Source organism: Corythoichthys intestinalis, chromosome 7 (assembly GCF_030265065.1).
Source record: "Corythoichthys intestinalis isolate RoL2023-P3 chromosome 7, ASM3026506v1, whole genome shotgun sequence".
Taxonomy (NCBI): Eukaryota; Metazoa; Chordata; class Actinopteri; order Syngnathiformes; family Syngnathidae; genus Corythoichthys; species Corythoichthys intestinalis.
The window spans coordinates 41,526,527-41,551,361 of NC_080401.1; the positions used below are offsets into that span (position 1 = coordinate 41,526,527).

Below are 24,835 nucleotides of genomic sequence, written 5' to 3' on the forward strand. Positions count from 1 at the left end.
GAGCCAGTAATATTGCCCCAGAATTTTCAGCAATACAGTAATCCATTGCACTGTCAAGATATGAGCTTCTTTTCAAAAGCACACCCACACAAGACAGACAAGAGCACTGAGTCACCCTGATTGTTAACCCCCCGCAGTACCCTCCCCCTCCCCGTAATGGACATGCCAGGGGACTTTGATGTAGGAAAGGGTATCAGAGCATGACTTCTTTCCGTCGCCCAGATGGTGCGGAGACGAGCGGCGTCAGCGGAGCTGAGCTGTTGCGCGCGCCCTGGCAAAGCGATAAGCAAAAGCGCACAGAGCTGCGAGTTGCAGAGAGGAGGAGGAGAGAAAGCTCATCTCAGCGGGAGGCAGCTTTTATAGCAACCTGACACAGATAAACGAGGAATATGCAGCAGCGTGTCGCCTTCCCAAATGGTTTGCCTTCAGTTTCGTGATCCCAGGCTGTCCAACTTTCCACCGGCGGGAGATGTGATCAAGTCGATCCAAAATGAACGAGACCGGAGTACTAACTCTGGCTCCGGAGCCATGTGAGCAGCAAATGACACCGGAGGACAACAGTGGGAACTGTAGTGTGAGTTCTGGCGAGAACCTGTCGCTGCACTGCTGGCTGCAGCTGCTCACCAAGGAGTCCAATGCGGAATTCCAAGGGGATACTTCCAGCCTGGTGGTACGTGTGATGATTGCGTGCGTCTACTCTGTCGTCTGCGCGTTGGGGCTGGTGGGGAATGTGCTGGCACTGTATCTGCTGCACTCACGTTACAGACAGAAGCAATCGTCTATCAACTGCTTCGTGATGGGGCTGGCTATCACCGATCTGCAGTTCGTCCTGACTCTGCCCTTCTGGGCGGTGGACACGGCTCTGGACTTCCGGTGGCCTTTTGGCCGAGTCATGTGCAAAATTATCAGCTCCGTGACCACCATGAACATGTACGCCAGTGTTTTCTTCCTCACTGCCATGAGCGTGGCACGTTACTATTCCATCTCATCTGCGCTGAAGATGCACAGCAGGAGAGCAGCGGCCACCCGCGCCAAATGGACCAGCCTGGGCATCTGGGTTGTGTCTCTGTTGGTCACGCTGCCACACGCTATTTATTCAACCACCGCCCAGGTGTCGGATGAGGAACTTTGCCTGGTGCGCTTCCCGGATACGGCAAACTGGGACCCGCAGCTCCTTTTAGGTTTGTACCATCTGCAAAAGGTCCTTTTGGGCTTCCTCATCCCTCTGATCATCATCAGTGTCTGCTACCTACTTCTCTTGCGCCTGGTCCTCAGCCGCCGCATTTCAGGTGCCGGCGGCCCAGAGGTGGAGCAAGGTCGTCAAAACCGTCGTTCCAAAGTCACCAAATCCATCGTGATTGTGGTTCTGTCCTTCTTTCTGTGCTGGCTTCCCAATCAGGCACTGACCCTGTGGGGAGTGCTGATCAAGTTTGATCTGGTGCCCTTTAGCAAGGCTTTCTACAACGTGCAAGCCTACGCCTTCCCGTTGACCGTGTGCCTGGCGCACACCAACAGTTGCCTCAATCCGGTGCTCTACTGCCTGATCCGACGTGAGTTCCGGGCGGGTCTCAAGGAGATTGTCCTTCACACCACGCCATCTTTCAGGGGCCTGACTCATCTGCTGAGACGCAAAGGCAAAGTGGCAGAGGCCCCCCCCGTTATGGTTCTGGTCCAAATGGATGTGTGAGCAGCGGACAGATGGCTGGTTTGATAGCATGAAGACAGTTTCCCAATAGATGGGGGCGCCTGTCATTGTTTGTTTGCAAAGGATGGCCTCACCCGAATCCCTTCAAGACAGCAAATGCCAACACCTTTATTTATATTCCGCTTTTGTGAGCGTTATCATCATGCTCGACGCAATGGGACGTGGCCCACTTTTCCCCCTTTCCTCCAAGACTTTGTGCTGTTATGTAATCTTCTATTTTTCTTGCCCAGTCTATTTGTCCCTCTGTGACAGACACTACTCGTAATGCCCCTTCTGGAATGTAATCATAAATATGTATCAATGTCAATCATAAATGAGATTTTGAGAGTTACCACACTTGGCCAGGGGATGAGCTCCGGGGTTACGTGGCATAATCCGAATTTAGCATCTGACACAGAGCTGACAGAATTAAGGTATCAGGCTTTTTACAGCTTATGCCCTACGACGGAGGTGTGCATTAAGAGCCAGTAATGACTAATACCTAAGCATCTGAAGAATGTCATGGTTCCTGCAATTGCCGTGTGTGTCCTTTGTCAATGTGCACTGCTTTATGTGGTGATGTCACAACACCGTCAAAAGATATTTTCAAAGAATAAAGGCAGTAAAGTTTTGGAGTTCTGGTTGAAAACTAATTAAAATGTTTCATCATGAGTCATCATTAGTCTCCAGTTTTCCAACTATGACATCAAAGTAACTTGAAGTTACATATACGCAGGGGCGCTGCCAGGGATTTTGGGCCCCACCACCTGTGCCGGGACACACACACACATTTAGAGTATCAACTATGTAACTACCTGCGTTCTGGTGAATCTTTACACACAAATTTGTGCATTTTCTGCATTAATTTAAGATGAAAATATATTTATGTAAACATACAGCGTATAGAGCAATAATGAATAGACTGATATCATCTATAAGAAATGTACTGAAGGCCATCTTTTACAATCTAAATATATTTTTATTAGAAATATTCTCAAAGCAAATACCATAATAAACTAGAAACTGCAATTTCGGGAGAAATTACACCTGGGTCTTTCCTCTGTGGTGACACAGATCTTAGCCCCACTCAGGTCTATCAATAGAATGGACAATAATGCCAGTCAATGGCATTAAAGAAAGTATACGCCATTAGAAATGATTGGGAAAATTGGACGTCCATGTCCGTCAATGGCAGCATACTCCGTAAGCTTCAATGCAATCGGGGACATTTGGGGTACACGTCCTATTGATAACTGGTCATTTCCTGTTGATTTGGGGATATTGTTTTTTTTTTGCTATTGAAAATGAATGGGAAAAAATTTGAACGTCCAAGGACGTCAATGGTATCAACTTACATAGGCGTCAATGGAATCCAAGTACATTGGCATCAATAAAATGAAAAAACATGCTGAAATGCAATTGGAAATGACTGGGAAGTTTGGACGTCCATGGACGTCAATGCAATCGGGGACATTTGGGCTACACGTCATATTGATATCTGGTCCTTTCCTGTTGATTTGGGGACATTGTTTTTTTTTTTGCCATTGAAAATGAATAGGAAAAAATTTGGACGTCCATGGACGTCAATGGTATCAACTTTAATAGGCGTCAATGGAATCCAAGTACAATGGCACCAACAGAATGAAAAAACATGAATATATGCCATTAGAAATGAATGGGAAATTTGGACGTCCATGGCCGTCAATGGCGGCACCCTTCATAAGCGTTAATTTAATTGGGGAAGTTTGGGGGACACGTCCTATTGATATCTGGTCATTTTTTGTTGATTTGGGGAAAAAAAAATTCCCATTGAAAATGAATGGGGGAAAATTTGGATGTCCATGGACGTCAATGGTATCAACATACATGGGTGTCAATGGAATCTAAGTACATTGGCATCATTCAAATGAAAAAAACATGATGAAATGCCATTGGAATGAATGCAAAGTTTGGACGTCCATTGACGTCAATGGTATCACCCTCCATAAGTGTCAATGCAATCGGGGACAATTGGGGTACACATCGTATTGATATCTGGTCATTTCCTATTGATTTGGGGACATTGTTTTTTTTGCCATTGTAAATGATTGGGAAAAAATTTGGACGTCAATGGCATCGACTTACATTGGCGTCAATGGTAAATGACTTAGAATAAATGTTTTGTTTTAACTAAACTATACTACAGCAAACATTACAGTATGCAACTGTTTTAGTATGAAGAGATTGCTAAGGGTTTGCCTGCTGTACTGATTAAATGTAAGCTAAAAGTGGAGCAAACACTAGCTAGCAAACAATTACAGTATTTCATTATGGAGTAGGCTTAGCCTCATCTGGAAACTCGCGATCTCCACTATATGCTACATTTCCGAAGCGAGGTCCCTTGTTGACAAACTCAATTCAATAAATTCTTGACAAATTGGATTCAAGCCGATTTTAAAAAATAAAATTTCCACACCAACATCTGTAGGATACCAAAAAATGCCGTCATTATTTGGAATTCATGTTTTTGAATAGGTGAATATCGCTCATTGAGGCCGGGAAAATCCCGTATTTCTTATGGAATGAGCTGGGACCTCGCTTCGGAGCTAAGGTAACAGGTTAATTTTCAACACTATACTGACACAAGACACCAACCTTCCTTTGTGAAGTACTTTGTCATATCCTGTTGGCCTTTTCTACCCATCTCCTGTTTTGCTTTCTTTTCTTTCCTCTTTGAAAACCCGATTTTTGTTTTGAAAACATTTCTGCAGTACCACGCTCCATGCACTCCGAGTCATTGACTGCTGTAAATGCGCACCTCTCCTCCCGGTCTGATCGAAGGAAGGGCGGACCAAACCATTTAATGAAAATACGGGGGTTGGGGTGGGCTGGCAATACATATGATTAATATTTAAATTTGCAAACGATTACCTAATGTTCTAATTTTCTTTGTGGGCCCCCCATCAGGGCATGGGCCCTTAGAATCAGTATCACTTTTCACCCCTCCACGGCGCGTCTGCATATACGTACTGCTCTTCACCATGAATAATAAACAGTGAAGAAAACAAAATATATAATTAAGGTACAGATTGTCTTTTTATGCTGCGTGATCATATATTATTACACTGCCACGCAAATTCTTTGCAGGCTGTTCATAGCTTCAACACCTTGTATGTTTTTAATATTGGGAACGGATTATGGAAGTGTATTGCTTGCTTACCAGGAGGGGAAAAAAAAAAAAAAATCAATGCAAGGCCTTGGAATCAAATCAAATCGTGGCAGACAAAGTTATCAATATCATATGTTCATAAAATTGGTGATTACAACTAAAGATGCACCGATACCGATACTAGTATCGGCAGGGGGCGCCGATTCGGCCCGAAATGATGGTATCGGTATCGGCGAGTGCCAACAAAGACGGCGCCGATACCATTTACCGGTCCATTATTATAACATTTGACCGCAGCCTTTTTTCTTCTCCTGGCGCTCACTACACTCTGTCTCTGTGTTGTGTGATGACACGTGAACACCAAGCAGCTATCGCTATTGGCCTGCTCCAGACCAATGAGAACGGGCCAAATAGCCACTCCTGACCAATGAAAGTTTCGAGATGTGGAGTTAAATCGGCCAGTTTCAATACCTCGAACCTGATAAAACATTTGAAGACGAAACGTGAACAAACACAACGAGTTTGAGCATGCAAGAGCAGGACTGCTATCCAGAGGAACGGCGCTGGACCGGTGCAACAATCTCTGGTCAGTTCACTACGTCAACTTTACTTTGTCTTTTACTTAAAGAAATGCTGCAGTAATTTGGGAACTGTTTCCATAGTAGGGTTGCCACCAGAGGTTGCGCTAGACTTTTTCGTTGTCTGTCATTTTGATTGACAGGGTCATAAAAATCCGGTCATAATCTATTTTTACCCGTCACTTAAATTTTTAAAATGTTAATAATGACATATTCAATAGTATTTAGTTTTCATTCATCTTTAATTAATATTCTGTCCGAACAAGCTTAACAGAGAATCCACACCGCGCCATCACACATCAAGCAGCTGTGCGTTATTAGCGCCTAGCTTGCCTTGAACACGGCTTTTTAGGAAGGGTCGGATTTGACAAGTCATAAAGAAAAAAAAAAAAAAAAGGGTTTGAGGATAAGCCTGAGAATGATCGGTTTTCTCTCTGCTCCATATAAGCAATATTTCAACATTGCTTACACGGCCGAGAGTCGGGGCAAACTGCTCGTATGTGTGTGTGACATGCACGAACAGTGCGTGCATGCTATCGATCCATATATTTTGAATATAAACCTGTACAGGGATTATTTATGCCTGTTATTTGTGTCCTCTTTTTAATAAGCAAAATATGATATCCCTGGAATGACGGATGACAGCCAGCATGTGTGATTGTATGGTCATTTGTTTTGATGCTTCTGCGCATGCGGGTCGTCTTGCTCAGCGCATGTCGGACTGCGAATTAGTGCGCAGATATGACAAAAAAATCGGATTCGTGCATTAAGACCTGTAGTATGAACGTAGCCATAGGCTTGTTGCTGTTAAAAAGAGGACACAAATAACAGGCATATATAATCCCCGTTTAGGCTTATAGTCAAAGTATATGGATCGATAGCATGCACGCACTGTTCGTGCATGTCACACACACATTCGGGCAGTTTGCCCAGACTCTCGGCCGTGTAAGCAATGTTGAAATATTGCTTATATGGAGCAGAGAGAAAACCGATCATTCTCAGGCTTATCCTCAAACCTATTTTTATTTTTTTATGACTGTTGTCAAGTCCGACCCTTCCTAAAAAGCCGTGTTCAAGGCAAGCTAGGTGCTAATAACGCACTGCTGCATCGCTACCGTACCGTCTCTCGTTTTTTGATGACGTGATTGCTGCATTAAATCCGATTTGCGGGACTGGACAGTAAAGACCGCCGCGACAGTCTGGAAAAATGTGGCCCAGATCGGATTTAGACCACATAAGAAAGTGACCCAGATCGGATTTGAAATGGTCCCGTTCTATGCGATTTGTCACGTTCAGACCGTCAAGTTCATGCCTCACTCGAATCAGAAAAACACGAAAAAATCGGATTCGTGCATTAAGACCTGTAGTATGAACGTAGCCTTAGTTCGGACGCTCAGTTGCCTTGACATTTTTCCGAGTAAGGCCAACGACGTCATGCATCAGGAGAGACAATAGCTAATTAATATGCTCACTCGCCACCCTGTGGTCTGGGGTGTGAATTGCAACCTGTCAAAATGACGGATGGACTTCAGTTTTTTCCGTCACCGTTTTAAAAAACCGGTCAACGACGGAAAATATTCGGTTAACGCGACCCCTGGTTGCCACCTTTCAGAAATAGAAAGAAGGGACTCCCCCCCCCCCCCCGAAAAAAGGAGGCTGATAGAGAGACGGGATGCTGTGGTCAATTATTATTACTTATAATTGTTAGCGTCTGCAAATGCGGAAACAAGGTTGGACCTCGAAGCAGACAACAAGCGGCGGATACGTACAAGGGTTTAATGATTGCAAACAAAAAACACGCGATCGCGGGATAGAAGAAATAACAAAAGGAGTCCGTGACAGCAGGTCGACGAAGCTCAATACTACAAACTCGAAGGTTAACTAAGACGATAGGCTGCGAGCCAAAAAGCCAAAATAAAAACACTCAAATACCTGCACAGGGTAGAGGTTACAAACGAGTGCAGCACACTAACAGAAAAAAACCCAATGCAGAGGCGTAACAAGCAAATGTAGCGAGACTATAGTGCGAGATGTCAAATGGCAATCAGCAAAGCAAATATCTTGGCAGCCTTCTCTGAGCTCACCCATGCTTAAACGCTGCGTTGATGAGCCTGCATTGGATTCAGGTGCGACGTCAGGAACGCCCCCACTAACAGCCCAGCAACAAAACACAATCTAACCAGCAGCAGAATGTGACAATAATTTCATGAAAGTTGCACTGTTTGGCCTTTGAGAGGTTTAACAATTTTTACTTTCTTACTGTTGGGCTAGTATTATACTTTGTACTAGTCTTTTTCCTATTTTGCAAAGGTAAGCAACAGCCTGACAAAGCCTTGATAGCAATGATTTCACATCCAATTATGTAGCTCTTTGGGGAAAAAAAAAATATATATATATATATATATATATATAATCGGGGTGGTGTCGGTATCGGCCGATACTGCACAGCCAAGTATCGGTATCAGGGCCAAAAAATGGTATCTGTGCAACACTAATTACAACCCTAGTTGAGGGGCACATGTAACAAATTATCACATTTTTAGTTGACAATTTTTCACGTTTGCATGTTTTTACATGATAGTATATCACATTTTTACATGATAGTATCATGTAAAATATTTAATAGTTGGGTTGCCCCCCCCCCCCCCCCCCCCCCGGTGTGGTGATGCTTCCATAATGGAAGACACCCTTTAATTTTTAATTGCCCACAGAAGTAATTAAAGGGAACCACAGATGGAAAGACTTGTAGTTCTTAAAAGCTAAAACGTGAGTATGAGTTAAAATAATTTAATATAATATTACCGTATTGGCCAGAATATAAGACAGTGTTTTTTTGTATTGAAACAACACTGAAAAACAGGGAGTCGTCATATATTCGCTGTCTAGATATTATACCCATTCACGACGCTAGATGGTGCCAGATATCACTAAAGCGATGTTCTGTCATGACAGATCTCAGCTACTCTTTTTAGTTTAACCAGTTTGCATTATTTTATTGCAATGTTTTCCTTATTCAGATTTGTTTCAAGACTAGTTAGCTAGACTTCACTTTGATGGTTAATGCAGTTATTGCAATTTTGCTGTTTTATCACCATAGATTGGGTTATTTACATGTCAAAAACCAGAAGCCATTCATTTACGAATGTGATTGCACTTTAGTTTACATCTTTGAACGAAGCAAAATAACATGCTTTTTCTCTCAAATATAATCATTTGCTTTGGATGTACTGTAATTATTTTCTGTATAAAAATTAATTTGGTGTTCAAAAATTATTTTTTCAAACTTCAGTCTTGAAAAAGAGGGGGTCGCAGTGTAGACATTATACCCATTCACGACACTAGATGGCGCCAGATATCATTGAAGCGATGTTCTGTCATGACAGATCTCAGCTTCTCTCCCCATTCACGACGCTAAATGGCGCCAGATATCATTGAAGCAAGCGATGTTCTGTTTTTAGTTTAACCAGTTTGCATTATAATATTGCAATGTTTTTCCTTATTCAGATTTGTTTCAAGACTAGTTACATTTAGACTTTACTTTGATGGTTAATGCAGTTATTGCAATTTTGCTGTTTTATCAAAATAGATTGGCTTCTGGTTTTTGAAATGTAAATAAACCATTCATTTACGAATGTGATTGCACTTTAGTTTACATATTTAAATGTTCAGATATTAAGATTTGAATGAGGCAAAATAACATGCTCTTTCTCTCAAATATAATCATTTCTTTCGGATGTACTGTAATTATTTTCTGCATAAAAATTAATTTGGTGTTCAAAAAGTCTTTTTTGTCAAATTTGAGTCTTGAAAAAAAGGGGGTCGTCTTATAATCAGGGCAGTCTTATATTCGGGCCAATACAGTAAAACCCCTCTTGATGTTTTTGTTTTTATACAATTTGTAAAATTGTTTTAACTAGTAGGTTGCCATTAACGTCGCAGGGCGGTGACGTCAGTGGACTTCCTGTTAGGGTTGGGCGGATAGGAGGGGATCCCGGAGCTGACAACTGTGCAACTGACTGTGATCCACAAATGGTTTGTCTATTTGCGAACAAAGCTGGTGGAATTCAGACCGGCGAGAGGCAGGCAGTGTTCAGGGAAGAACCGGGCGTTGGGATCCGACAAGTGGCGTGCAGAAACAGGTCCTGGGGCGAAAAGCAGAATATTGTGAGCCGAGAACCAAAGACAAAAATATAAGCAAGGCGTGATGCAACTGACAGCAGAACTAGACGAGTTTATCTGGCGACGAGGTGAGGCGTCCACTGGCTTTTAAAAGCTGCTGATGGTGATAGCCTGCACCTGTGGCCGCTCAACCTGTCTGACCTCCAACTTGTAATTAAGATAAAACCGCACACCTGCCGGAGGCAGTTGAGAACTCCTAACACTTCCACAGTATGACTAACGATGGCTCGCGACATAAACATGTAATGTCTTCAGCCCCTGCAATTTGAACCTGTGAGGAGCATGAATGAGCACGAAAGCACTGTGGATATTTCACAAAACGAGCAGCAAAAGCAAAATAAACAGGAAAGACGGGATAAGACGAGACGAGAGCAGGAATAAAACAGTGTTTTGCCAAAATGTGCTACACTGGATAAACGTCTACAAGAGGCGAATTTGACATCCAAATTACTACCGTGCGCTTTCAGTTTGTTTTGTTTAGATGCATACAGGCAGAACATACTAAAGATGCCTTAAGAAAATACTTAAACATAGTAATATCAAATAAGGGTGGTTTAAATACACTACATTACTAATGTGGTCAACAGATCAACAATACGCTTAAAAGCTACCACAAGAAAACACAATGGTTAAAAGTATGACAGGGAAACACATGCAATAAAGTATTTTGAGGCAATAAAGAGGTAATAAAAGACTCAATAAAAACCGAAATAGTAAGTACTCACCACTTTAACGATGTGTGCATGTGTTGGATGTCTCGCCGCATAAAAAACCAAGGCAAGCAACGAAGTGATCTAGAATACAAACTGTCAAATGGCAGCAAGTCAATATCTCGGCAACCTGCCTAGGATCGGTTCAAAGATACTGCTGATGAGCTGGAATTGAATTCAGGTTCGATGTCGGGAACGCATTCCACAGCTCTGTAACAAAACAATCTGACCAGCAGCAGATATTGACAAAATCATGCCAGTCGTCATATTAGCTTCGCTTGCTAGCTAGCACAGCTATTCTCCCAGTCCAGGCCAACTACATCATCACTCCGAGCGCCAACTGCGCGCATAAAACATGGCGCCCTCCGTAGGTCAAAACATGTACTAAATATAATAGATTTTTATACCAATGGCAATATTTTATGTGTTTCTTATAACATATTTTAGTAAAAGAGAACAATTGTGGCTGATTAAAGCCTACAAGTCTTTAAGTCCAAGGTTCCCTTTAAAGTCGTAAAAAGAACGTAGCAGTTAGAAGCAGCATAAATGCATGACGTCCCCAAATTTTGTTACACTAAATTTGTCATGTTGTGTTGATTTAAGCATCACAGATCGAATTTTGGTTCACCATCCTGAATTATTAGTTTATGGACTCTGCAACCCCATTGAAGTTTTTCAAATATCAAAAGGTAATATCTTTACAAAAGTATAAAAGATATTTAAAAGACTTTTCAGTTTTGGTTGATTTTAGCGGCGCCGGTGGACAAAAGCGGTAGTGTTTTGCCCTAAGGAGGATCGCGTTTCCCATGAGGACCAGCGCACCCCCGCACAGTGTCGTAAAATCATGATCTCCCGGTCGCCAGCAGATGGATTAAACGACATTTCTGTTTCCAGCGGCTGTGTGAAGGATGAATAGCAAGGGCGTAGGTTGTTTTCAATAACTACTAAAGAAACATTTTGAAGTGCAAGTCTCTTTATGTAAAAAATTTCTCCACTTCTGGGGGACACTGGACCCATAGACTCAAACTAAAGTATTGTAATATTGAAGTGATTTGGGAAAAAAATAATGAAAAAAAAATCGGAGATATCCAAGGACCGATCTCAGACCTGAGGCATACTAGCCAACCCCAAGACTCGAACCAAAGTAGTCTCATTAAATTCTGATGTGCGATTTCATTTCACAGATTTCATTTTCATGTCGGTTCATGTTCATGTCAGTTCATGTTCATGTCAGTGTCCCCCTAAAGTGGACCCATTCTTGGATAGCTCCCTTTTTTTTTCTAAATAAAGTGACTTGCACTCTTAAGCCACCACGTTGCATTACCGTAATGCACATAATACAAACAATGATCCAAAGGCTAGCTTGACTTCATTGTTCCTTGTGGCTGGCCTGACCACAGTAGTTTTGCAGGTTAGCAAGTTCACACAGTTTAATGTGATGCTAATTCTGACGCAGTTAAGACTTTCAGTAGCAAAAATACTGTTGTTTCCCCCACCTCCACAACATTGACGTCTTTTTACATTATTTACAGTGGCTGCTGCTGGCCGGGGAAAAAAAAAAAAAAAAAAAAATTCTAATATCCCTCCTCTTTGAAGGGACGGGGGAAGCGGTGTGTTGTCGACATGAATCCGTCGGGGTTGTGTGTGTGTGCGTGTGTCTGTGTTTCATGTCATCAGCAGTGTTGGGAATAACGTCGTTATAAATAACGCCGTTACATAACGGCATTATTTTTTCAGTAACGGGGTAATCTAACTAATTATTTTTTTCCGCTGCTCTGTTTATTTGTCATCTAAGACTTGGGGTGCGTTCAGGTTCGAGAATAGCGCACGTGTTTTGTTTTGTTTCTTTTTCTTAGCAAAGATATACCACACAGGACGTGCTGGCACTCTGTTTCTTCAATAGCACATATAACTTCAACATTAACACAAACGTACGGCTCTCGGCAGGCCGTGTCTCTAACTCACTCCTGAATCATGTGAGCAAAACATTAATAGCGCTGTGTGCACTTTAGAGTGCCTCGGATAATTCTGTTTCAGGATATTACAACACCTACTTCTTATGACTCCAGGCTGTTTGTCCCTGCTCATTCAAGTACACAATGCTTTCCAAAGCTTGCTAACGTTTCTGTGTTTGCTACACCTGAATGCTAGCCTCGTCCCATCCCCCACTGTCAGTCAGCAAGAATGCTGCTTCCATCTTGAGGACGGCAGACGCTTTGAGGGTGACGGGAGGAGTAGGGGGACGAGGCTACCTGAATGCACCCCCTGGATAGATGCGATGGAACTGATTGTGATTGGCTGAGGGTTAGAGTCATGTGTCATGGTAAGCCAATCAGAGCCGGTGTTTTCACACACAAACCGGAACACTGCGTGCGGCAAACACACACACGCAAAACAGATGCAGAGGGATATGATGGCAGAGCATTCAGAGGAAAATTTGTCCTTTACGAGGTGGAGATATAAACACTATTTCAAGTCAAAATACTTGAAGTACAGTAGGCTATGTCTACTTGACCAGTTGTCTCAGGTTGCAAGAGTTAGATTTAATTAATTAAATTCTCTTTATATTGTTTACTGCTGATTGTTATTTTATTATATTGTTTACTGTTTATTTTTGTTGCACTTCAAGTGTAGGAGAAATCTGTTGCTGGTGAGGTGCAATAAATATTACAAGGTTCTATAACCCAACTATATATATAAAAAATGGACATTCAGCAAGTTAAAAGGGATAAATAAAGTCTGAACAGACACTTGTGGTCAAAAGTTTACATACACTTGTGAAGAACATCATGTCATGGCTCTCTTGAGTCTCCAGTTATTTCTACAACTTTGATTTTTCTCCGATAGAGTGATTGGAACAGATACTTCTTTGTCACAAAAAACATTCATGAAGTTTGGTTCTTTTATGACTTTATTATGGGTTAACAGAAAAAGTGATCAAATCTGCTGGGTCAAAAATATACATACATGGATCTGAAAAAGCAAATCATTGACTTGAACAAGTCAGGAAAGTCACTTGGAGCCATTTCAAAGCAGCTGCAGGTCCCAAGAGCAACAGTGCAAACAATTGTTTGTAAGTATAAAGTGCATGGCACTGTTTTGTCACTGCCATGATCAGGAAGAAAACGCAAGCTATCACCTGCTGCTGAGAGAAAAATGGTCAGGAGGGTGAAGATTCAACCGAGAATCACCAAAAAGCAGATCTGCCTAGAATTAGAAGCTGCTGGAACACAGGTGTCTGTGTCCACAGTCAAGCGTGTTTTGCATCTCCATGGACTGAGAGGCTGCCGTGCAAGAAGAAAGCCCTTGCTCCAAAAGCGGCACCTTAAGGCTCGACTGAAGTTTGCTGCTGATCACATGGACAAAGATAAGACCTTCTGGAGGAAAGTTCTGTGGTCAGACGAAACAAAAATCGAGCTGTTTGGCCACAATGCCCAGCAATATGTTTGGAGGAGAAAAGGTGAGGCCTTTAACCCCAAGTACACCATGCCTACCGTCAAGCACGGTGGTGGTAGTATTATGCTGTGGGGCTGTTTTCCTGCCAATGGAACTGGTGCTTTACAGAGAGTAAATGGGATAATGAAGAAGGAGGATTACCTTCAGATTCTTCAAGACAACCTAACGTCATCAGCCCGAAGATAGGGTCTTGGGCGCAGATGGGTGTTCCAACAGGACAATGACCCCAAACACACATCAAAAGTGGTAATGGAATGGCTAAATCAGGCTAGAATTAAGGTTTTCGAATGGCCTTCCCAAAGTCCTGACTTAAAGCCCATTGAGAACTTGTGGACAATGCTGAAGAAACAAGTCCATGTCAGAAAGCCATCAAATTAACTGAACTGCACCAATTCTGTCAAGAGGAGTGGTCAAAGATTCAACCAAAAGCTTGCCAGAAGCTTGTGGATGGCTACCAAAAGCGCCTAACTGAAGTGAAAATGGCCAAGGGATATGTTACCAAACAGCGCTGCTGTATGTATATTTTTGCCCCAGCAGATTTGATCACTTTTTTCTGTTCACCCATAATAAAGTCATAAAAGAACCAAACTTCATGAATGTTTTCTGTGACAAAGAAGTATCTGTTCCAATCACTCTATCAGAGAAAAATCAGAGTTGTAGAAATAACTGGAAACTCAAGAGAGTCATGACATTATGTTCTTCACAAGTGTATGTAAACTTTTGACCACAACTGTAATGAAAATAATTCACCTCATAATGGTAGTGTCTATTCTATCCTTACAACATATGGGAAGACAATCTAAATTACCGATATAACTGGACTCCTCATATAATGCAAATAAGGTTGCTTAAAAGTTGGTGGGGACAATTTGAGGATCCTGAAAAGTTGGTAGTGTTATGTCCCTACCGTTCTTATGCAAACCTACGCCCTTGCTGAATAGAAATAATGTAATGACGGGTTGGCTAAACAATAGCATATGACGTTTAGCAACCGTATGGCTTCTTCCTTGGACAAAACTTTTTGTCTCTTTTGTTGCTCTGCCATCTTTGCAGAATTCATGCGAAGCGTTTGCACTGACTTCTGTCTTTATAATGAAAGGGGGAAGTGACGTATGCCGTCAAGCAGTCAGCACACTTGAATTTTTTTTATTTTATTTTTTATTTTTTTTCCTGCCACCATCCTCCAAGTTATTTAGTGCCGGTGAAAGCAATACAGACCCCCTCAAGATTAAAAAAAAAAGATGCGTCATTCAACTAGTTGTCAGTCGACATATCATCACAAATGTTATGAAAATATTTTCTAAAGGTTGAAAAGTTACCTAGTGTTGCTTTAAAATAGCTAGGATTGTCTAAAAATAACGATTGATTAAATACAAACGGAAGAAACATTGTTTCAAGCAATAAAAAGGTTTGTTTGTTTCTTTAATAAAATGTTTGTCTGAATCCACCGTATTGGTGACAAATATATTTGCTTCTATTTTCTCAAAAATGAATGCAAACATTCACTTTAAAACCTCAGTCTTTCATCAATTTACTGTCTTTTAAAATATACCAATGCACAAAACTAGAGGCCTTTTGGATTGAATAATTTAAAGTAATCGTTTTGGCCTTGTAATGAGAGCATTTTTAACAAATCAACATCTAGTGACTAATGCTTCTGCTCGCTGCTTACATTACATCTATGGGACTATTTTGGCAGGGCTTTAAAATCGTTACGGTGGTGGTTAGAGGAAGAACAAAACTGTTTCTGTATGATCTTTTGATTGAAAGAGGCAAATAAAAGCTTATGAAATCTTTGTGTCAACATTGTGAGGTGTTGTCATTGTGGGCTCAGCTGCAAAGTTGTGGCCGTCCTTGAAGAAGCTTTGGTCTCAATTGTAACTAGTTCTCAAGTAAAGCAAGACAGAAGAAAAAAAAAAAACAATATAATGAAAATATGTTGCCGTTTCAGTGACACAATTAAAACTTTGCAGTTATTGTGCAGCAAAATCTGCCATTGGCCTTGTGATATGTTCTTACTTATTCACATAATAAATACTTCTCACCATGTTGCATTACTACGAAAAGAACAGCAAACCTGATTATTTTAAGACTTTAAATAGTCCTGATTTGCGAATTAAGTCATGAACAAGGTAGAATAAGCTCGAGCTCTTGACACCAATGACAAGTGCTTTACACCAGGGATGACAAATGTTCAACCCGCAGGGGGTCCAATCCAGCCTGCCGAGTTTCTCTGCCTGAAGGGCACGTTGTAGTTCATTCATACTGTACATACAAAATCACATGCTTCTATTTTGCACTCACCTTTGTGCCCCCATTCATTCATTCGCCCCCTCCCAGTCAAAATGGATTGGACATCCAGCAAAATATAAGCATGTATAAATGGCAGCCAATGGGTCAACAAGGAAGTGACCCAAAAATGTCCCAAAACCAACAGGAAGTGACACCAAATCAACAGGAACAAGGAATATTTACAGGAAATTATGCAAAATTAACTCATTGTCGCCATTGTCAACGACTGAAGTCCCAATTCAATTGGACTGGAAGAACTGGCTTAGAATCTTTAAAGGGTACCATTGACCTAAAGACTTGTAGAATCTAATAAGCCACAATTGTTCTCGCTTACTAAAAAACATTATTAGAAACAAATAAAATTTTGCTATTTATTAGGGGTGTCAAACGATTAAAAATTTTAATCGAGTTAACTACAGCTTAAAAATTAATTAATCGTAATTAATCGCAATTCAAACCATCTATAAAATATGCCATATTTTTCTGTAAATTATTGTTGGAATGGAAAGATAAGACACAAGATGGATATATACATTCAACATAAGGTACATAAGTACTGTATTTCTTTATTATAATAATAAATCAACAAGCTGGCCATTACCATTATTAACATTCTGTTAAAGCGCTCCATGGATAGAAAGACTTGTAGCTCTTAAAAGATAAATGTTAGTACAAGTTATAGAAATTTTGTATTAAAACTCTTCTTCATGTTTTCGTTTTAATAAAATTTGTAAAATTTTTAATCAATAAATAAACTAGTAGCCCGCCATTATTGATGTCAATAATTACTTACACAATGCTCATGGGTGCTGAAGCCTATAAAATCAGTTGCACCCAAGCGCCAGCAGAGGGCGTCAAAACTCCAAAAAACACAACAAGTACACCTTTCACTGTGCTGTCATTTTAATCTGTTTGACCGGGCCATTTGTGCGTTAATTGCGTCAAATATTTTAACGGGATGAATTTAGAAAATTAATTACCGCTCGTTAACGCGATCATTTTGACAGACCTACTATTTATTCAAAAAGCTATATTATTCAGTACATGTTTTGACCTGCGGAGGGCGACATTATTTACGCGCGCAATGCACGCTGGAGGTGATGACGTTTTGGGTTGTACAGTGGTACCTCGACATACGATCGCTTCGACACACGATCTTTTCGACATCCGACGTAAAATTTGACTCGCCATTTGTTTCTACATCCGACTACGTGCTCGAAATACGACGACATGACAGCACCGCGGACGGACGCAAGGCAAATTTTCTTGTGAGAGAAATCATCACAGGTTTAAAAAAAAAAAAAAAAAAAAGGTTTAAACAGATGGTCAAACAAGGAAAAAGGTGACACTTACCATTGAAATGAAGATCTCCAAGGTCCTCCTCCGACCACCGTTCGACAGTCTTTATAAATTAAGATGACAGTTATTATTGTAAAGGAATCGCCAGTTTCATCAGATTTTTATCATTTATTTCAGAACTTGTCCAACACAAAATGCCTCCTGACCACCAAAGTTGATGGTGGTCTCAAGAAAAGATTGAAAGCGAAAGTAAACTCTCAGCCGCTCCACTACCTCTGTGTCACGTCAGCCATGCGGTGCGTTCCGGTACAGAAAAAAAGGTCAGCCACATTAGAAACCGATTCGTTAAACAATTACAGGAATTATTATTATTATTATTATTCCGATTTTTATTTATAATTTATTTGTTTCGCTATGTGTAATTGCCATTTGTAATAGTACCAGCAGTATTTATGACGGATTTAGTGTAGGTTTTTGGGCTGTGGAACGAATTAATGGGATGATAATGCATTCTTATGGGAAAATCCTGCTCGACATACTACCATTTCGACTTACAAACAAGGTCCTGGAATGAATTCACTTCGTTTGTAGAGGTATCACTGTACTGGGAAAATAGCTGTGCTCTATAGACCCTACCCACCGACGTCATAAAACCACGTGCTCGCTGTATGGTTCCGCCCACTTGTCCGTCATTTTGTCTCTGTATTAGCATTGGTTTCAATTGATCGAGGGATTTAAAATGCATTTCATGGAAGACCCGGTGCTTTCTGATGCCGTAAACTCACTGGATGTGTTGCATAAAAGGCGTTATGTGGAAAAGCTTCGTTCTATACAGTCGCCAGATCCATATTTGATGCCTAAATCGATGATTTTTGACCAGCTGCCTTCGCCGTCTCTGCCTGACCCTGATATTTACAACTATCTTGTCCACACAAAATCAGCCTATTCTCACGAAAGTTTAAAAAAACTTTAAGAGCTTGGAGGCTTATAAATGCTACGTTGCTGGTTGGGTGAAACAGGTCCTCGTACACGAAAATTCGGCAGGAATCTTGTGCTCGGAAGGTGAGTTACGAAATTTTCATTTCAAAATCTTTTGTTCTTGCTAACATCCACTGTCAAGTCTAATGTATTTCATGTCATTTGTCAATGGAGCTAGGGCTTTTAATGTTTTTATGGTTTAGCGATAGCACTCTCACTACATACATATGTGTATGTTGTCGGCGATTAGCCTAGCAATGATCTTAATTGTGGTTGTCAGCCCAAAACCCTCTAAATATATATTAAATGCATCTTACCAGATATAAAATGACTACTACATAATCTGTGGTAATCGTTTGGAGCCCAGTTTTCTCGTCGAATTGCAGCAGCCCATCTCGCTCTCTCCTCTCCGTGTCTCTCGGAATCCGGTAGAACTTCAAGTCTCTCCGTCTATCTTCTCTGTTATTGCAACCGACCGCCACACACGCCTTCACCATTTTGATTATTAATGTTAACGAGGAGAAAAACACGCCGTAAATAGGAGGAATGTACGTAGCCGTAACAGGTCAACACGATGTGTTGACGGACAAGTGGGCGGCACCAGTCAGGAGAGCGGAGTTGTGACGTCACGTGGGTAGGGTCTATACTGGTGAGGCTAGTATGATGACTGGGGGAAATGATTTCGTCACATTCTGCTGCTGGTCAGATTTTTTTGATTGACTGCATCACCTGATATTCCGGCTCATCAGCAGTTCCATCAAACCGATCCTAAGCGGGTTGCGAAGATATTGACTTACTGCCATTTGACCATTTGTATTCTCGATCCCTTTGTTGTTAGTTGGATCCTTGTCTTGTTTTTTTCGTTCGTCTGCCTCTCACCTCGGTTTTCCCTCGGGTTTTTTTACTTCTCGATCCCAACCGTCACGGACCCTTTTTTTTTGTCTTCGTTTTCGCAATCCCTCTGTTATTGTTGTCTGCTTTGGGGTCCAACTTTGCTTCCGCATTCGCGGGCCATAATAGATTTACTGGTTTCCATCTGAGGACTTGAGTTACTGATTGCAGCTAATAAATCGATAAACAATGCACATACTATCGATGTAGAAGAAAATAACTCGGTCCTTGCAGTGTTTGATATTGTTACTAAACAGTGTGGTCTTGAACGCTACCTGCATTCAGCGAACGTGCTTTAAGTACAAATAAAGGAAACGAAAGTCCTCTTATATCTTAATGTGCAAAATAAGGCAGCATTATGATCTGTTGGGCAGAAAATGATATGAATAGCCAGCAAACAAGCTAAATTTAATGCATTCATTCCTTCGTTTTTTCGAGTCGCATATCCGTCTAAAGCATTTATTTACGCCGTATTCATGTTGCATATGTATGTTTATGATGTAACTTGTTTACTTTGCAACTTTTGGATAATGATAGTCCATTTGAATACAAAAGAATATTTATTCACTGCAACAAAAGCTTCGGGAGCAACATCTGATAAGAGCTCAAAATTTGAGAACACCTGCAGGACGATCCTCAATCTTGAGAGCGCTTTTACGTGACAAAAATATGATGGCTGGTGCAACACTTGGCCTCGGCCCATTAGACGTCTCGGTTGAGGCAAATGGCATCAACGTTTTGTGTGATGTGATGCACGGGCTGTCTGCAAAAATAAAGTGCTATGTTTTGCTGTATATCCTAAAGTTTGATCACACAGTTTACCGTGAAGAGTTCTCGAAGCTGTCACTGTCACTAGACAAACTTGTCACATGAATACTACCGGCTTTGTCCTACTCTCGTTGTCTCATTCCGTCTTTCCTGTATATTTTGAGTTTGCTACTTGTTTTAATTTTACAAATTTAATAAAACTGAAAACATGAAAATGGGTTTTAATTTCAAATTATTATAACTCATACTAACATTTATCTTTTAAGAACTACAAGTCTTTCTATCCGTTGTTCCCTTTAAGTGTCATTGACGGCGCTAGATGTCTAATCCATTTGGCTGGGAGGGGATGAACAAAACAAACGTCCAATCAAAGTCGATTGGACGTCTAGCGCCATCAATGGCAGCCAGTGAGTTTAGCCAAAAATAATTTTGTCCAGCCCTCATGTTATATAACTTAATATGAGATGTAATTGTCTTAAATGTGGCCCGTGAACCAAAATGAGTTTAAAACCCCCGGATGAATGAATTTGAGGAAATATATTTAGACTGGTATTACAATGTTCATAAAGACAGTGTGAATAGTTAATATATAGTTAATTTGTCTGAGCAAATTAAAAACCACCAAACTGTACAGAAGCGGTTCACCGGATTATCATTCTATGCATCTTTGGGTATCCTGAAATGCAATATCTAATTCTTTTTTTATTTTTTGGGGTGCCTGAACTTTTTAATTTCATTGATGTAATAATTCTTTGTCAATAATAGGCTTCAAGGCCAAGTTAATATAATGAGCTTCTGGTCTTAACAGCAGCAACAGCTTACTGTTCAGTGTAAAGACGTTGGGTTTTAAACATCATTTTCCTATCTTTGTATTTGAGCATTTTACAAAAAGATTATAGACTAATCTTTTAAGCTATGTATAATATATATGTATATATACATACATACACATATATGTGCATATGGCGGAAAACACAGACAGGACTGAAAAAGCAGTTTCTGCTCTTGCACTCCTCTTTAAAAGAAACTGCTGTATTTTAAGCCAAAACAACTGTTGTGTTTGATAGACCAATATGTCTATATGCTGCCATAGCAGATTCATGGCACATTAAGCCCCAAACTATTTTTAATTTGTCCATTTTACCCTGGAAACCCCCGTTTACAGTCGTCGCGCAACCGCTTTTGTTTCAACCCAGCCATAAAACGAAGGTAATTAATTATATTTATTATTCAAAATGTCATTTTTAGCTTAGAATCATTAATTGATGTCTAATATTTTGTTTTAAAAAAAAAAAAAAAGTATAAAAAGTTCATATCTTAAACTTTTAAACAAATGAAACACAATTAAAAAAATGGCGTCTGTAAAAAAGTGACAGACATCCACCTCATAACTATCGCTTAATTGTATTTTCTTTGTTACTGTCGCATTTTTTCCGATATGTTAGATGATAAATAATCGATCCAAACAAAGAAAAATGGGGGAGAAAAAAAACGTTTAAAAGGGTAAATATATGAAAAATAAAATCTCGACCACTCCTTGATGTCTGCAATTTCTGCATCACGACCCTTGTTATATTATCATATTTCACCCAAAAAATCCCCTAAAATACAGCTGTGGCCATTCACAGCTATGTCGTGATACATGCTACATGGAGTTTTTGGATCGAAACGAAGTAAGTACGCGATAATGTCTCGATAAAGTCATGGCGTCTGCAATTCTGCTGTCGCGTGCTCTCACCTCCAGATAGGGTTTTGCTGTTTAAAAAACTTTTTTTTTTTTTTTTTTTTAAATGCCCTTCTGTTCAGAATTTTTCTTCCCCCAGAAAATTGAGATGTTAAGCTTTCCAATGATGTATCACACATGCATCGAACATTTTAAAGAAATTTGGCCAAATTGGAGGTCTCAGAGCGGAACTTCAACTCACCTGAGTGTTTTCCGCTATAGACCCTACCCATCGACGTCACAAAATCACGTGATCGCTGTATTGTTCCGCCCCATTGTCCGTCATTTTGTGTCTGTATTATCAATGGTCTCAATTGATCGAGCAATTTATAATGCATTTCATGGAAGACCCGGTGCTTTCGGATGCCGTAAACTCACTGGATGCGTTGCATAAAAGGCGTTATGTGGAAAAGCTTCAGTTTATCCATTCGCCAGATCCATATTTGATGCCTAAATCGATGTTTTTCGACCCGCTGTCTTCGCCGTCTTTGCCTGACATCTGCTAGCTACCCTGATATTTACAACTATCTTGTCCACACAAAATCAGCCTATTCTCACGAAAGTTTGAAAAACTTTAAGAGCTTGGAGGCTTGTAAATACTTCGTTGCTGGTTGGGTGAAACAGGTCCTCGTCCACGAAAATTCGGCAGGAATCTATCTTGTGCTTGGAAAGGTGAGTTACGAAATTTTCAATTCAAAATCTTTTGTTCTTGCTAACATCCACTGTCAAGTCTAATGTATTTCATGTCATTTGTCAATGGAGCTAGGGCTTTTAATGTTTATATGGTTTAGCGATAGCACTCTCACTACATACATACGTGTATGTTGTCGGCGATTAGCCTAGCAATGATCTTAATTGTGGTTGTCAGCCCAAAACTCTCTAAATATATATTAAATGCACCTTACCAGATATAAAATGACTACTACATAATCTGTGGTAATCGTTTGGAGCCCAGTTTTCTCGTCGAATTGCAGCAGCCCATCTCGCTCTCCTCACCGGGTCTCTCGGAATCCGGTAGAACTTCAAGTCTCTCCGTCTATCTTCTCTGTTATTGCAACCGACCGCCACACATGCCTTCACCATTTTGATGATTAATGTTAACGAGCAGAAAAACACGCCGTAAATAGGAGGAATGTACGTAGCCGTAACAGGTAAACACGATGTGTTGACGGACAATTGAGCGGCACCAGTCAGGAGGGCGGAGTTGTGACGTCACGTGGGTAGGGTCTATACAGTATATATACATTTTTATTGCCTTTCTATTGCATTGGTGTGTACCCACTAAATTATGTCAGGTCTAGTGACAATGTCCAAACACGGGAAGGAATGAGTAGGCATGTTTTCCATTTCTATCTTGGTGAACTATAATTGATTCTTATTTGCCCCGTGTGCGAAATCAGATCATCGTTATATTGTGTGCCAGAGGGGCCATGCTGGGTTGTCTGTTTATCTTTTTCTGTTGACATGTCCTTTAGCACTTTCTGGGTTTTCTGGATATTTCCCCACCGTAAATTACATTCTTTTCAAATCCTCCCAGAATTTAAACAACTTTTATTAAATGATATTTTCAGTTTCCTGACATCTACAGTCTGATTTTAAGGAATGGAATATGACAAGTTATAAATCTCAAACAAGTAAGAGTTCAGTTCAGCTCAATGTATAGTTAAGAGTCAGGTATAAGAGAATGATAATGAGGGAGGTCTGGATATGATGTTGCTGTCAAGTAGTCAGTGAAAGTAATGAGAGGATGGCTATGGGTGTGCGGGGGCGATATGAAATAAGATTCTAAAATTCTAAAAAGAGCTCTTAGATTAAAGTAAAGAAGACACAACTAAGGCAAGCTAAAGTGCACTACTTGGCTGCAACCAGCAAATGAATTGTTAGTTTATTTTCAACTATTTTGTGGTCTGAAAATGAAGAGATCCATTTTACGAAATTGGGCCAATATTTGCAGTACATCTGGCTCATGTCCGCTCCAGTTATAATTTGCTATCTGGGAAGCGAGTCAAGTCCAAGTCTGCTTTTTTTTCTTTTTCTTCAAGTCCGAGTTGAGTTAAGAGTCATCAAATCTGCGACTTGAGTCAACTCGAATCCGAGTCCCTGTGACTCGAGCCAATTATCTGCTGTTAATACAGTAAACAACTTTCATTTTGTATGTTACAATTTAAATCACATTTGTAAATGTCGTGACGAACTGCATTAAGTGACTAGTTTCCTGAAGTTCTCCTTAAAGACCAAATGTGAAGTAAGGTTGACCAACCATGTTTATGAATAATATCAATGGCTAAACAATTATAAGTATATTTTCATTATTTTTTTAACGCAACCCTTCCAGATTCTATGTTTAACCCATAGCAACGTCCTTGACAACGAAAATGCTTTTCTTCGACAATCTTCGGAAATCTTCGGAAATTACGTCACACAGAGAACTGCGAGGGAAGTCTGCCATAGAACAGTATTGTTGCATTGCTTCTCGGTAAGATGCCACAGCAGTGTGTGGCGATGTATTATTCTCAATCTCAAGAAAAGTTGTATGAGTGGCCAAAGGATAGCAGGGCACGTAAATGGACATCTTTCATTCGCACGAAGCGGATGAATTTCACGCCATCATCGAGTAGTGTTCTCTGCTACAAACACTTCGAAGATGCCTGCTTCCTTAACCAGTCTGCTTATGATCAAGGATTTGCAAAAAAGTAAGTTTGATTTTTGGATGGATGACTGATTACTTTGTCAAAGCAGAGCTGCCAACTGTTGTGGAATGAAGAGTAGAAGGTAGCGACGTTAGCCGAAAGGTCACTTGAGGCAAAACCCCGATCGTGTTGTTGAGTGAACAGTAGAAGCTTGCGACGTTAGCCGAAAGCTAACTCGTGGCAATCCCCGATCATAGTTGTATTGAGTTCATTTTGCCTACACTTATAAATTCGTCAAAACTTTTCTTTTATCCCAGGCAATAGTAGGTGGTTTATTTACCTGACATGTTTCGGCGAACACTTCCGCCTTTGTGAGTCCGAAGGCGGAAGTGTTCGCCGAGACATGTCAGGTAAATAAAAGCTAACGTCACTAGCTTCTACTGTTCATTCCACAAATGATCGGGGATTCATCAAAACTTTTCTTTTATCCCAGGCAATA

General features: G+C 40.6%; 1 protein-coding gene across 1 annotated transcript; it reads left to right on the forward strand.

The window, feature by feature from the left end:
- Positions 1 to 248: 248 nt before the first annotated feature.
- Positions 249 to 2,297, forward strand: rxfp3.2b (relaxin family peptide receptor 3.2b). Its single transcript, XM_057841646.1, has one exon. The coding sequence runs from the start codon at positions 491 to 493 to the stop codon at positions 1,685 to 1,687; it is 1,197 nt and encodes a 398-aa protein (XP_057697629.1). The 5' UTR covers positions 249 to 490; the 3' UTR covers positions 1,688 to 2,297.
- The last annotated feature ends 22,538 nt before the right edge of the window (positions 2,298 to 24,835 follow it).

Bases quoted from the DNA above. Each gene is read 5' to 3' on its own strand.
- rxfp3.2b (XM_057841646.1), top strand. From the start codon at position 491: ATGAACGAGACCGGAGTACTAACTCTGGCTCCGGAGCCATGTGAGCAG.